This window comes from Coregonus clupeaformis, chromosome 24 (assembly GCF_020615455.1).
Source record: "Coregonus clupeaformis isolate EN_2021a chromosome 24, ASM2061545v1, whole genome shotgun sequence".
In the NCBI taxonomy this organism is placed as follows: domain Eukaryota; kingdom Metazoa; phylum Chordata; class Actinopteri; order Salmoniformes; family Salmonidae; genus Coregonus; species Coregonus clupeaformis.
This window is the reverse complement of record NC_059215.1, coordinates 2,379,353-2,391,742: the sequence shown is the minus strand read 5'-3', so window position 1 is coordinate 2,391,742 and position 12,390 is coordinate 2,379,353. Positions and strand designations below refer to the sequence as shown.

The 12,390-nt window shown below is 43.9% G+C and overlaps 1 protein-coding gene across 2 annotated transcripts in view; it reads left to right on the top strand.

Annotated features, from left to right (window-relative positions):
• Window positions 1-12,390, top strand: part of LOC121537606 (glutamate receptor 4) — a 232,430-nt gene that overhangs the window by 158,990 nt on the left and 61,050 nt on the right. For both annotated transcript variants that reach the window (XM_045206975.1, XM_045206973.1), the window contains exon 10: window positions 3,140-3,346. In XM_045206975.1, coding sequence (XP_045062910.1) covers window positions 3,140-3,346 — 207 coding nt within the window. The remainder of the gene's footprint in view (window positions 1-3,139; window positions 3,347-12,390) is intronic.

The window sequence follows — 12,390 nt, the reverse complement described above, 5'->3', positions numbered from 1 at the left end:
TTCTCACCAAGCTGCTTGGCGATGGTCTTGTAGCCCATTCCAGCCTTGTGTAGGTCTACAATCTTGTCCCTGACATCCTTGGAGAGCTCTTTGGTCTTGGCCATGGTTGAGAGTTTGGAATCTGATTGATTGATTGCTTCTGTGGACAGGTGTCTTTTATATAGGTAACAAGCTGAGATTAGGAGCACTCCCTTTAAGAGTGTGCTCCTAATCTCAGCTCGTTGCCTGAATAAAAGACCTGGGAGCCAGGAATCTTTCTGATTGAGAGGGGGTCAAATACTTATTTCCCTCATTAAAATGCAGATCAATTTATAACATTTTTGACATGCGTTTTTCTGGATTTTGTTGTTGTTATTGTGTCTCTCACTGTTCAAATAAACCTACCATTAAAATTATAGACTGATATTTCTTTGTCAGTGGGCAAACATACAAAATCAGCAGGGGATCAAATACTTTTTTCCCTCACTGTAAGAGTGACTATGCTCTGAAGCTTCTTGCTCGCTGGCAGAGGACAGGTGAGCATCATAGTACAGTATATTTAGTAGTGCAGTATATTTACAGTTGAAGTCGGAAGTTTACATACACATTAGCCAAATACATTTAAACTCAGTTTTTCACAATTCCTGACATTTAATCCTAGTAAAAATTCCCTGTCTTAGGTCAGTTTGTCACGATCGTTATAGGAAGCAGACCAAGGCGCAGCGTGATATGCGTACATCTTTTAATGAGTACTTTCCACAAATAACAAAACAAAAAAACGATACGTGAAGTCTACAGGTTCACCAACACAAACCTATACAGAACAAGATCCCACAATAAACTAGTGCCAACCGGCTGCCTAAGTATGGTTCCCAATCAGAGACAACGAGAATCAGCTGCCTCTGATTGGGAACCACCCTGGCCAACATAGAAAACACGAACTAGAACGAAACATAGAAAATACAACATAGACACTACACACCCTGGCTCAACATTAAAGAGTCCCCAGAGCCAGGGCGTGACACAGTTAGGATCACCACTTTATTTTAAGAATGTGAAATGTCAGAATAATAGTAGAGATAATGATTTATTTCATATTTTATTTATTTCATCACATTCCCAGTGGGTCAGAAGCTTACATACACTCAATTAGTATTTGGTAGCATTGCCTATAAATTGTTTAGCTTGGATCAAACGTTTCGGGTAGCCTTCCACAAGCTTCCCACAATAAGTTGGGTGAATTTTGGCCCATTCCTCCTGACAGAGCTGGTGTAACTGAGTCAGGTTTGTAGGTCATTGTCCATTTGGAAGACCCATTTGCGACCAAGCTTTAACTTCCTGACTGATGTCTTGAGATGTTGCTTCAATATATCCACATAATTTTCCTGCCTCATGATGCCATCTATTTTGTGAAGTGCACCTGTCCCTCCTGCAGCAAAGCACCCCCACAGCATGATGCTGCCACCCCCGTGCTTCACGGTTGGGATGGTGTTCTTCGGCTTGCAAGCATTCCCTGGTGTTTGAAGAATGTGAAATTCTCCAGCTTCAACCAACCCCCCTCTATCCTCACTTACATCTTGCCCTGCCCACTCTAAAATAATATGTGAGCGTGTGTACGTGTGTGTGCATGTGTGTGTGCGTGTGTGTGTGTGTAACGCCATGTCTAATTGTGTTCATTGCCCACTGAGACAAGAGGTGTGGGAGATTATTGACCAGCTTGTCAGCCATGATCAACTTTGATGTGAAGAGTCTGCAAAAGACTCTCTCTTTTTTTACAGTGTTCTTTCAGCATTCTTTCAGTGTTCTTTAAGCATTTTTCTACTTTTTTTCCTGTTACATCAGTTTTTTATCTACATATTTTACTGTAACCTTTTTTCCTTGCACCATGACACCATTACTATTTTCTGATATTTGCCACTGAAAAAAGCTTCTGTGAAAAGAAAACCATTTAATGTAAATGTGTCCAGGCAATGTCTTAAAAAATGCCTCATACTTTCCCTTCAAATACCCTGGGGCAGTGTGATATAGAGCAGAACCCCAGAATATATTGCTTGTTCTCAATATACATTTGGCCACATTCCACAAAGATGTAATTTGTAAGAAACTATGTACTGTCAGCAGAGGGATTTTTTAATCTAGATTTTAAAAAATTCGGCATCAGCAGATCAGATGATTGGTTTCCTGCCATTAGTAAAGGAACAAGCAGCTTTTGCAGTTTCTTATGGAACGTTTTTTAACATTGAGTACAGGAGGCAAGAAAATGTTCGCTGTTTGTCCTCACTGTACGTCTCTCTCTCTCTCTCTCTCTCTCTCTCTCTCTCTCTCTCTCTCTCTCTCTCTCTCTCTCTCTCTCTCTCTCTCTCTCTCTCTCACTCTCTCTTTCTCATACTGTACCTTAGCACACATGCACTCACTCCTGCACACCCACACAGACATACACACACACAAACATATCCATTCATGCTACACACACATCACAACTGCTGCTACCAGACTCTTATTATACTGCTCAGTTTAAACACTGCCCCCCATCCCCCCTTCCCCAACACACGTGTAAATATTGGACTATACATTGTGCCTCCTGTATTATACTTATGCTAAAATGTTTATTATATTCTACTGCGCCATTTACTTTATGTTCGCATTCTTATCTTTTATTATTTCTCATTGTTGTTGCCTTGTCGAGAACAATTTCGTTAGACGTTGTATTCCATGCGTATTCCGTACATACAACTAATAAAAACTTGAAACTTGTATTACACACACAGTACCATTTTAAATAATAGCCAGTGTAGTGTTCAATGGCTGTTTTATCTTCCATATCTATGTATGTGTTTGTGCACACTTGTCTGCTATATGTCTGTTTTTGAGTGAAAGAACAAAGATAATCCAGCGGGCAAAACTGGTTGAAATGATATCATCATCAGGTCATAAGGAGTGACATTATAATGACATAAATTCAACCAGTTTCACGTTCTTTTTTTATAATATCAATATGACGTCAATTCAACACATTTTTTAAACTGGTTGGATTGATGTCATTATAACATCACTCATTATGACCTGATTTTAACCAGTTATGCTTGCTGGGTAAGTGACTGTCTGTGAGTGGCGGACCTGTTTGCCAGTTTGACCCTGTGGTCCCTGTGTCACTTTGTAGGAGGGTCCCTATGTCATGTTGAAGAAGAACTGGGAGTTGTATGAGGGCAACGACCAGTATGAAGGCTACTGCGTGGACCTGGCCTCAGAGATAGCCAAACACATCGGCATCAAGTATAAGATCGCTATCGTGCCCGATGGAAAGTACGGCGCCCGGGACCCGGAGACCAAGATTTGGAATGGCATGGTTGGGGAGCTGGTGTACGGGGTAAGAGGGACAGGGGACTGGGGGGTGTGTGTGTGTATGTGTGTGTGTGTGTGTGTGTGTGTGTGTGTGTGTGTGTGTGTGTGTGTGTGTGTGTGTGTGTGTGTGTGTGTGTGTGTGTGTGTGTGTGTGTGTGTGTGTGTGCATGCGCACCTTGATTTTGTTGAGCCACTTTTTTTATTTTATGTTGGGTTTCACTCACACTTGACATCCATTTGTACATCTGTTTAGTTATCTGAAAGACACAGAATCAGTTGCCTTAAACATACAGTAATTGTCAGAAAACAAAGACGGCTTGAAAACTGTTTAAGTTACCCGGAATACTACTACAAATAGCTAGATCTTGACCAAACTAAACCATGGCATCTGGTAACTTTTCCAAATATCACAAAATCCTGGTTCAATTCCCTCTTGATTCCTGGAATCTTGCAACCGGGATTTCTGAAAAACCAGGGAATTTTGGGAAAGTTACCGGAATTGTACAACCCTAGTGCTTATATACAGTAGCTAAGAGATAAAGGCTGTTACAAGGTGCTGGTCCTAGGGGCTAGAGCTGGGACCAGATTTGCGTGTCAAGTGTGATAGAAGTGTAGGGGTTAAAGAGTGTTTTGTGTGTGATGTGTTAATTGTAAGAGGTGAGAGGGTTAAATGATGTCTGCTAAAGGAGTTAATGGGGTCTTACTGGTGTTTACCTACCTCCTGTGTGTTTCTGAGAGATAACAGGGTTAATGTACAAGTGTAGGGTGTGTGTGTCAAAATCTAAAGTTTATTGGTCGCGTACACAGTTTAGCAGATGTTATAGCAGGTGCAGCGAAATGCTTGTGCAAAAATGTCAAACAAGTACACAAATAATAATAAAAGACTAGAACCAAGAAATCACGAATGTCAGAACGAATCCAGTTAACAACCCAAATAACATTGTATCAGTAACCCAAACGCAATCTGTGTACTTACACCAAAAATATATACTAAAAATGATATGTACAGCAGTAGATATATTAGAATGAGCTATGTGAAGAATACAGTATATGAATACACAGTGTGAAAAACAGTATAAAAGAAACTGTCCAGTGTTTAATGTCTACAAAACGTTAGGAACACCTGCTCTTTCCATGACATAGACTGATCAGGTGAATACAGGTGAAAGCTATGATCCATTATTGATGTCACCTGTTAAATTCACTTCAATCAGTGTAGATGAAGGGGAGGAGACAGGTTAAAGAAGGATTTTTAAACCTTGAGGCAATTGAGACAGGGATTGTGTATGTGTGCCATTCAGACAGTAAATGGGCAAGACAAAATATTTAAGTGCCTTTGAACGGGGTATGGTAGTAGGTGCCAGGCACACCGGTTTGAGTGTGTCAAGAACTGCAACGATGCAACGCTCAACAATTTCCTGTGTGTATTAAGAATGGTCCACCACCCAAAGGACATCCAGCCGACTTGACACAACTGTGGGAAGCATTGAAGTCAACATGGGCCATCATCATGTTTGCAAGTTTGTATATATGTGAGTGGGTTGCAAATGTGCTGTAAATGTCCTGGATGGCAGGCAGCGTACCGCCGGTAATGCGTTGGGCTGACCGTGAGAGCCATTCATTTGAGGGTGGTTCAGTTGCCGTACCAGGCGGTGATGCAGCCCGAGAGAATGCTCTCAATGGTGCATCTGTAGAATTTCGCGAGGGTCTTAGGGGCCATGCCAAATTTATTCAGCCGCCTGAGGTTGTAGAGGCGCTGTTGCGCCTTCTTCACAACGGTGTCGGTGTGGTGGGACCATTTCAGGTACTCAGTGACGTGCACGCCAAGGAACTTGAAGCTTTTGACCCTCTCCACTCCGGCCCTGTCGATGTAGATTTGGGCGTGCTCCCGCCTCTTTTTTTACGTTGAGGGAGAGGTTATTTACCTGATACTACTCTGCCAGGGCTCTAACCTCCTCCCTGTAGGCTGTCTCGTCATTGTTGGTAATCAGACCTAGCACTGTCAGTAAACTTGATGATTGAGTTGGAGTTATGAGTAGCCACGCAGTCATGGGTAAACAGGGAGTACTGGAGGGGGCTGAGCACACACCCCTGGGGAGCCCCCGTGTTGAGGATCAGTGTGGCGGAGGTGTTGTTGCCTACCCTCACCACCTGGGGTCAGCCCATCAGGAAGTCTAGGACGCAATTGCACAGGGAGGGGTTCAGATCCAGGTCCCTGAGCTTAGTGACATACTTGGAGGGTACTATGGTGTTTGGAAGCAGAGCTGTAGTCGATGAACAGCATTCTCACACACGTATTCCTCTTGTCCAGGTGGGATAGGGCGGTGTGCAGTGTAATGGTATGCAAATTGTAGTGGGTCTAGGTGATATGGTCCTTGACTAGCCTTTCAAAGCACTTCATGGTGACAGAGGTGAGTGCTGTGTGTGCGTTTGTGTGTGTGTGTGTGTGTGTGTGTGTGTGTGTGTGCGCAGGCATGTAAAGGCTTAAGGAGCTTGCAGTGCTCTTACCGTGCAGAGGGAAGCTGTGAGCCCAGAGCTTAGCCCGTCAGCACTTTACTGTCTCTAAGACCTTGCCTGGTGACCATTCACCTTCTGACAGTCCCTTTCAAAGCCTGTGTCACCGCAAAAGGTCTCCCCCTATTTCAGCCCTGTCATGTATTTGAATGCATCCTCAATGCAAGCCGACCTGTCATTTTAGTACATTTATGCTGAAGACGAAGGAAATTGTATCTCTGTTTTTTCTCCCACTCTCTTTCCCTCCATGCAATGTGTCGGCTTGTTGTAATATATCAAACGTTAATTAATTTTTTGTGGATTGATCCCGAATTCCCCACAGCCGACGCCCAGGCAGGCAAGGTCAGAAGTGTCACTAAATCACTAACAATAATCTGGTTTGTGGATTTCCCACAAATAAGCAATATTCGCTCTCACAGAATCTTCCATTTCTTTTGTTGTTAACATATTTCTCCAACGATGATATTTCATCCCCTTCTCCTTCCAGCCTTTTGAATTAAGCCACTGGGATTAGAGCGACTCCCTGTCTTTTTCTATTTCAAACTTGATCATTGTCTTCAATCAGAAAAAGTGGCGAAATGAAATGAAAAAAAAGCAGGATGGGGAGAAAAGACAGGTGATTGTTGTTGTTGTTGTTGTTCGTTGTTGTTTGGTTTGTGATTGGCATGCTTAGTGATTGTGTCAGATAGAAGGATAGATAAATGTGTTAATGATAGACGGGGTCGATTGGAAGACAGAGTTCTCGGGCCGCATCCACCAAGCGTCTCAATATAGGAGTGCTGATTTAGGGTACGTTTTGCCTTTTAGATCACAATGAATAAGATTACACTCCAGCTCTGAGACGTTTGACACATAAGCCGCTGGCTTCATTGGCTCTGACGTCCTGTAGCTGATCATCTCTCTTGTTATCTCTCTCAGAACGATCTTCTTGACCCTAACCAGTCAGGCTTCAAGACAGGTCACTCAACTGAGACTGCTCTCCTCTGTATGACAGAGGCTCTCCGCTCTGCCAAAGCTGACTCCTCTGTTCTCATCCTCCTAGATCTATCCGCTGCCTTCGACACCGTGAATCATCAGATCCTCCTGTCCACCCTCTCAGGACTGGGCATCTCAGGCTCTGCACACTCCTGGATTGCATCCTACCTGGCAGGTCGCTCCTACCAGGTGGCGTGGAGAGGATCTGTGTCTGCACCACATGCTCTGGTGTCATCCAGGGGTCGGTTCTAGGCCCTCTCCTCTTTTCTCTATGCACCAAGTCACTGGGCTCCATCATATCCTCTCATGATCTCTTCTATCACTGCTATGCGAATGCATGCCTGGCAGATATATTTCAGCTTGGATGTCGGCCCACCTTCTCAAGCTCAAAATTGACAAGGCAGAGCTGCTCTTTCTACCAGGGAAGGGTTGCCTGTTCCAAGACCTCTCCATCATGGTCGACAACTCCACAGTTTCCCCCTCCCAGAGTGCAAAAAACCTTGGCGTGACCCTGGACAACACCCTGTTGTTCTCTACAAACATCAAAGCAGTGACTCACTCCTGCAGGTTCATGCTCTACAACATCTGTAGCGTATGACCTTTCCTCACACAGGAAGCGGCGCAGGTCCTACTCGTCAAATTCCGTCTGAACTACTGCAACTCTCTGTTGGCTCCCCACTTGTGCCATCAAACCCCTGCAACTTATCCAGAACGCTGGAGTTCAACCTTCCCAAGTTCTCTCATGTCACCCCAGTCTTCTGTACACTCCACTGGCTTTCAGTCGAAGCTCGCATCCACTTCAAGACCACGGGAAGCTCGCATCCACTTCAAGACCACGGTGCTTACCTACGGAGCTGCAAGGGGAACTACCCCTCCCTACCTTCAGGGTATGCTCAAACCCTACATCCCAACTCGAGCACTCCGTTCTGCCACCTCTGGTCTCTTGGCCGTCCCACCACTACAGGAGGTCAGCTCCCACTCAGCCCAGTCAAAGCTCTTCTCTGTCCTGGCACCCCAATGGTGGAACCAACTTCACTCTGATGCTAGGACAGCATAACCCTACCTCTTTAAAGAGTATCTTAAATAAGACATCTCAGTCTTATCCCCCCCAAAAGAAAAACAACAACAACAACCTTGCACTTGTCTTTTCCTACTAGCACTGACTTTGCTGATAACTTAATTATTGAGAAAAATTTACTTACTACGACTGTGATATTTGGTTGTCTCACCTAGCTTTCTTAAGATGAATGCACTAACTGTACGTCACTCTGGATAAGACCGTCTGCTAAATGACAAAAATGTAAATATAAAATGTAGCTGATCTTGTATGTAGGCCTATGTCCCTTTGGGTACAATGAATCTATAGTACAATACATTTGGATAGGGGCTCGCCTCAGGCTCACACTCACTCACTGTAATGTGTGAAGTTGACAGTGCTGAATAAGGAGGGGGAAAAAACTGAGAATGTTTTGTCTACTATTGTCTACTGTTCTTTTTCAGCCGACTCGGCTATGGAACCTGCCCCCTTATGTCCTATTCGCTGAAACCTTATTCAATCACGCCTAACAGGCCAATCAGAGCTTTGTTGGCGAGAGCCCGCGTATCTATATTGCAACCACAAAGCTCTGGTTTCCTCATTCAACTCCTCTTCATGTGTCTAGTATTTGCTTATGAGCCCATTTTAGCAGCTTTCTTCAGAAAACTTAGCTCTCAACTTAACTGTTCCATAAGGTGTGGGTTACCACTCGTTACCACCACGTTGAGTGGCTTCTTTTCTATTTAAGAAATTCTGCTCACTTTGGATGTGCTTTACCATGTGAAGTTACCTCAGTTAGCTTGTTAGCAGCGTTGTTTGTCGTTGGCTAGTGTGGTGTCCGAACAACGATGCTGCAATGATGTGTTGATAAGAAATCCACTGACACTGTACTTTGATTATAAAGGTTTATTATATCAAAGATTTCAGCATCAATTTACAGACTCTGCAGAATCTGGAGAGCAACGAAACCAATCCCAAATATGATCACTCCCGCATTCTTTTGTTAAAACATGGTATATATATCCTACGCTTTATGTAACATAAGGTGGCGTGATTTGAATAGACCAATCCCTGGCCTCCACATAGCCCAATGTCCTCTGTTTTAGGGGGCCCCTATAATAACACTTTCCAGATGTTTCAGCAAAGTAGAGTAAAGTTCATCTAACTCCCAATATGATAGAAGTTCAGATACTACATATTTCCCCCCTTCGAGACTAATTAAGTCTCGAAAACAAAAAGAATAGGATTATGACAAATAACAATTTTTATTACATCAGGCTTCTTGTGTAACTTTAGCAATAAAACAAAGTTTATGGAGTGTGAACAAATTGTTATGGAGTGTAAGAGCGAAAAACCTGTCTGGCAACTTTCTTTCCAAATATCCATCAATCAATCAAGACAGGAAAATTCTCTCACGGCCCCTCTGCCCCAGGCGACCACCTAAGTACTCCAGATCAATTTATACATCTTTATCAATGCATTTTAAGCTATGGTGCAATCGAAAACACGTGAAAGCCTCAGAAAACAAAATGAAATCAAAAAAATGTCCATATTCAGGCTGGTCGACCCATCGGACACTCCCGTGGATTCTCTCTGTCCCTGCCTAGACCCAATATCCCTAAGCGTCAAAGAAAAATGAAAAACATCTGAGGTCCCCACATGTACCCAACAACAGAAAACATAATTCTTCAAAAAATTAATACAGAAAGAATATGACACAAATTATGTATTACACATGCAAATATGTATATACACTGCTCAAAAAAATTAAGGGAACACTAAAATAACACATCCTAGATCTGAATGAATGAAATAATCTTATTAAATACTTTTTTATTTACATAGTTGAATGTGCTGACAACAAAATCACACAAAAATTATCAATGGAAATCAAATTTATCAACCCATGTAGGTCTGGATTTGGAGTCACACTCAAAATTTAAGTGGAAAACCACACTACAGGCTGATCCAACTTTGATGTAATGTCCTTAAAACAAGTCAAAATGAGGCTCAGTAGTGTGTGTGGCCTCCACGTGCCTGTATGACCTCCCTACAATGCCTGGGCATGCTCCTGATGAGGTGGCGGATGGTCTCCTGAGGGATCTCCTCCCAGACCTGGACTAAAGCATCCGCCAACTCCTGGACAGTCTGTGGTGCAACATGGCGTTGGTGGATGGAGCGAGACATGATGTCCCAGATGTGCTCAATTGGATTCAGGTCTGGGGAACGGGCAGGCCAGTCCATAGCACCAATGCCTTCCTCTTGCAGGAACTGCTGACACACTCCAGCCACATGAGGTCTAGCATTGTCTTGCATTAGGAGGAATCCAGGGCCAACCGCACCAGCATATGGTCTCACAAGGAGTCTGAGGATCTCATCTCGGTACCTAATGGCAGTCAGGCTACCTCTGGCGAGCACATGGAGGGCTGTGCGGCCCCACAAAGAAATGCCACCCCACACCATGACTGACCCACCGCCAAACCGGTCATGCTGGAGGATGTTGCAGGCAGCAGAGCGTTTTCCACGGCGTCTCCAGACTCTGTCACGTCTGTCACGTGCTCAGTGTGAACCTGCTCTCATCTGTGAAGAGCACAGGGCGCCAGTGGCGAATTTGCTAATCTTGGTGTTCTCTGGCAAATGCCAAACGTCCTGCACGGTGTTGGGCTGTAAGCACAACCCCCACCTGTGGACGTCGGGCCCTCATACCACCCTCATGGAGTCTGTTTCTAACCGTTTGAGCAGACACATGCACATTTGTGGCCTGCTGGAGGTCATTTTGCAGGGCTCTGGCAGTGCTCCTCCTGCTCCTCCTTGCACAAAGGCGGAGGTAGTGGTCCTGCTGCTGGGTTGTTGCCCTCCTACGGCCTCCTCCACGTCTCCTGACGTACTGGCCTGTCTCCTGGTAGCGCCTCAATGCTCTGGACACTACGCTGACAGACACAGCAAACCTTCTTGCCACAGCTCGCATTGATGTGCCATCCTGGATGAGCTGCACTACCTGAGCCAATTGTGTGGGTTGTAGACTCCGTTTCATGCTACCACTAGAGTGAAAGCACTGCCAGCATTCAAAAGTGACCAAAACATCAGCCAGGAAGCATAGGAACTGAGAAGTGGTCTGTGGTCACCACATGCAGAACCAGTGCTTTATTGGGGGTGTCTTGCTAATTGCCTATAATTTCCACCTGTTGTCTATTCCATTTGCACAACAGCATGTGAAATTTATTGTCAATCAGTGTTGCTTCCTAAGTGGACAGTTTGATTTCACAGAAGTGTGATTGACTTGGAGTTACATTGTGTTGTTTAAGTGTTCCCTTTATTTTTTTGAGCAGTGTATATCAGTGCAGACACTGGAATGTTGTCCACTACACTGCAGCTCCTCAGCAGTGTCGACTTTCAATGCAACGTCGATGATGGAATCTGAACATTTCCACACCGTCCTTGTTCAGCTTCCTCCAGTCCATTCATATTGTCCATGTTTGAGTATTTGAATCCCACTCTACACATTCCCCAAATGCTTCTGGAAGAAAAGAAAACACCAACCAGTATCTTTTGCAAAGCAACACATGAAAATTAAAACATCAATATCAAAAATAATATATAAAAATGATATATAAAAATGATATACAAAAATGATATATAAAAATGAATCACATTCCATTTCCCCCCTTTGATTCATAAGAAAACACTAAATATCACAACAATATGCAAAGAAATGTGAAAATTATCGCACAATCAGATATTCAAAATGGATATCTATCCATCAATACTCCATCCAGTACCACTTGTTCATCTCCATCTAGATCAGTCACGGTTAACAACGGCATCTGAGTGTTGTCTCCAGGCATCACAACTCAAACCCATCTCAATATCATAGCCTTCGCAAAAGTCAATAACAACATACTTTCCTAGAGTTACTTCAACCCTAGTTTTCATAACGTTTTGGTCTGACTTTTTTCCGAACTGGTCTGGGGCTACTTTGTCTAACCGAATCACCGGCTTCTCCTGTAACAGAGTTGCCCTTGGTGATCTCTGCGGTTTCACATTCCACTGAAATATGCCCTGTTGTTTCTGGGACGTATTGAAAATCAATGTCCTCAAATCTCCTTTCCTGTCCATCCATTGCAGAGTCATGTCTGGCATCATCAGAAGTGTACACATGATCATCAACGTTGTCCACAGCATGGACAATCTCTCCTTCTGGGTTTTGACTCTGGATATTGTCATGCATCTCTCCTTCTGTCTGTTCTTCCCTATCTTCATCCTGCTCTCTTGAGCCTTCAACATCTTGGCTCTCTGCACGTGGCACCTCTTCTCTAGGCGCTTTAACACAATGTGACAAATGATACCACGTTGGAGACCCTTTAACCTGGACAGCCGTTCCAGTACTACGAACAACTTCAAATGGTCCCTCACAGGCGTTCGTTATACCACTTCCTTCTAAATACCTTCACGAACACCTTGTCCCTAGGTTGCACTGTACTACTTTTTTGCTCATCGAGCTTCTCCTGCACCTCTTCTTTTATTTGCCTGTCAGAAACATATGT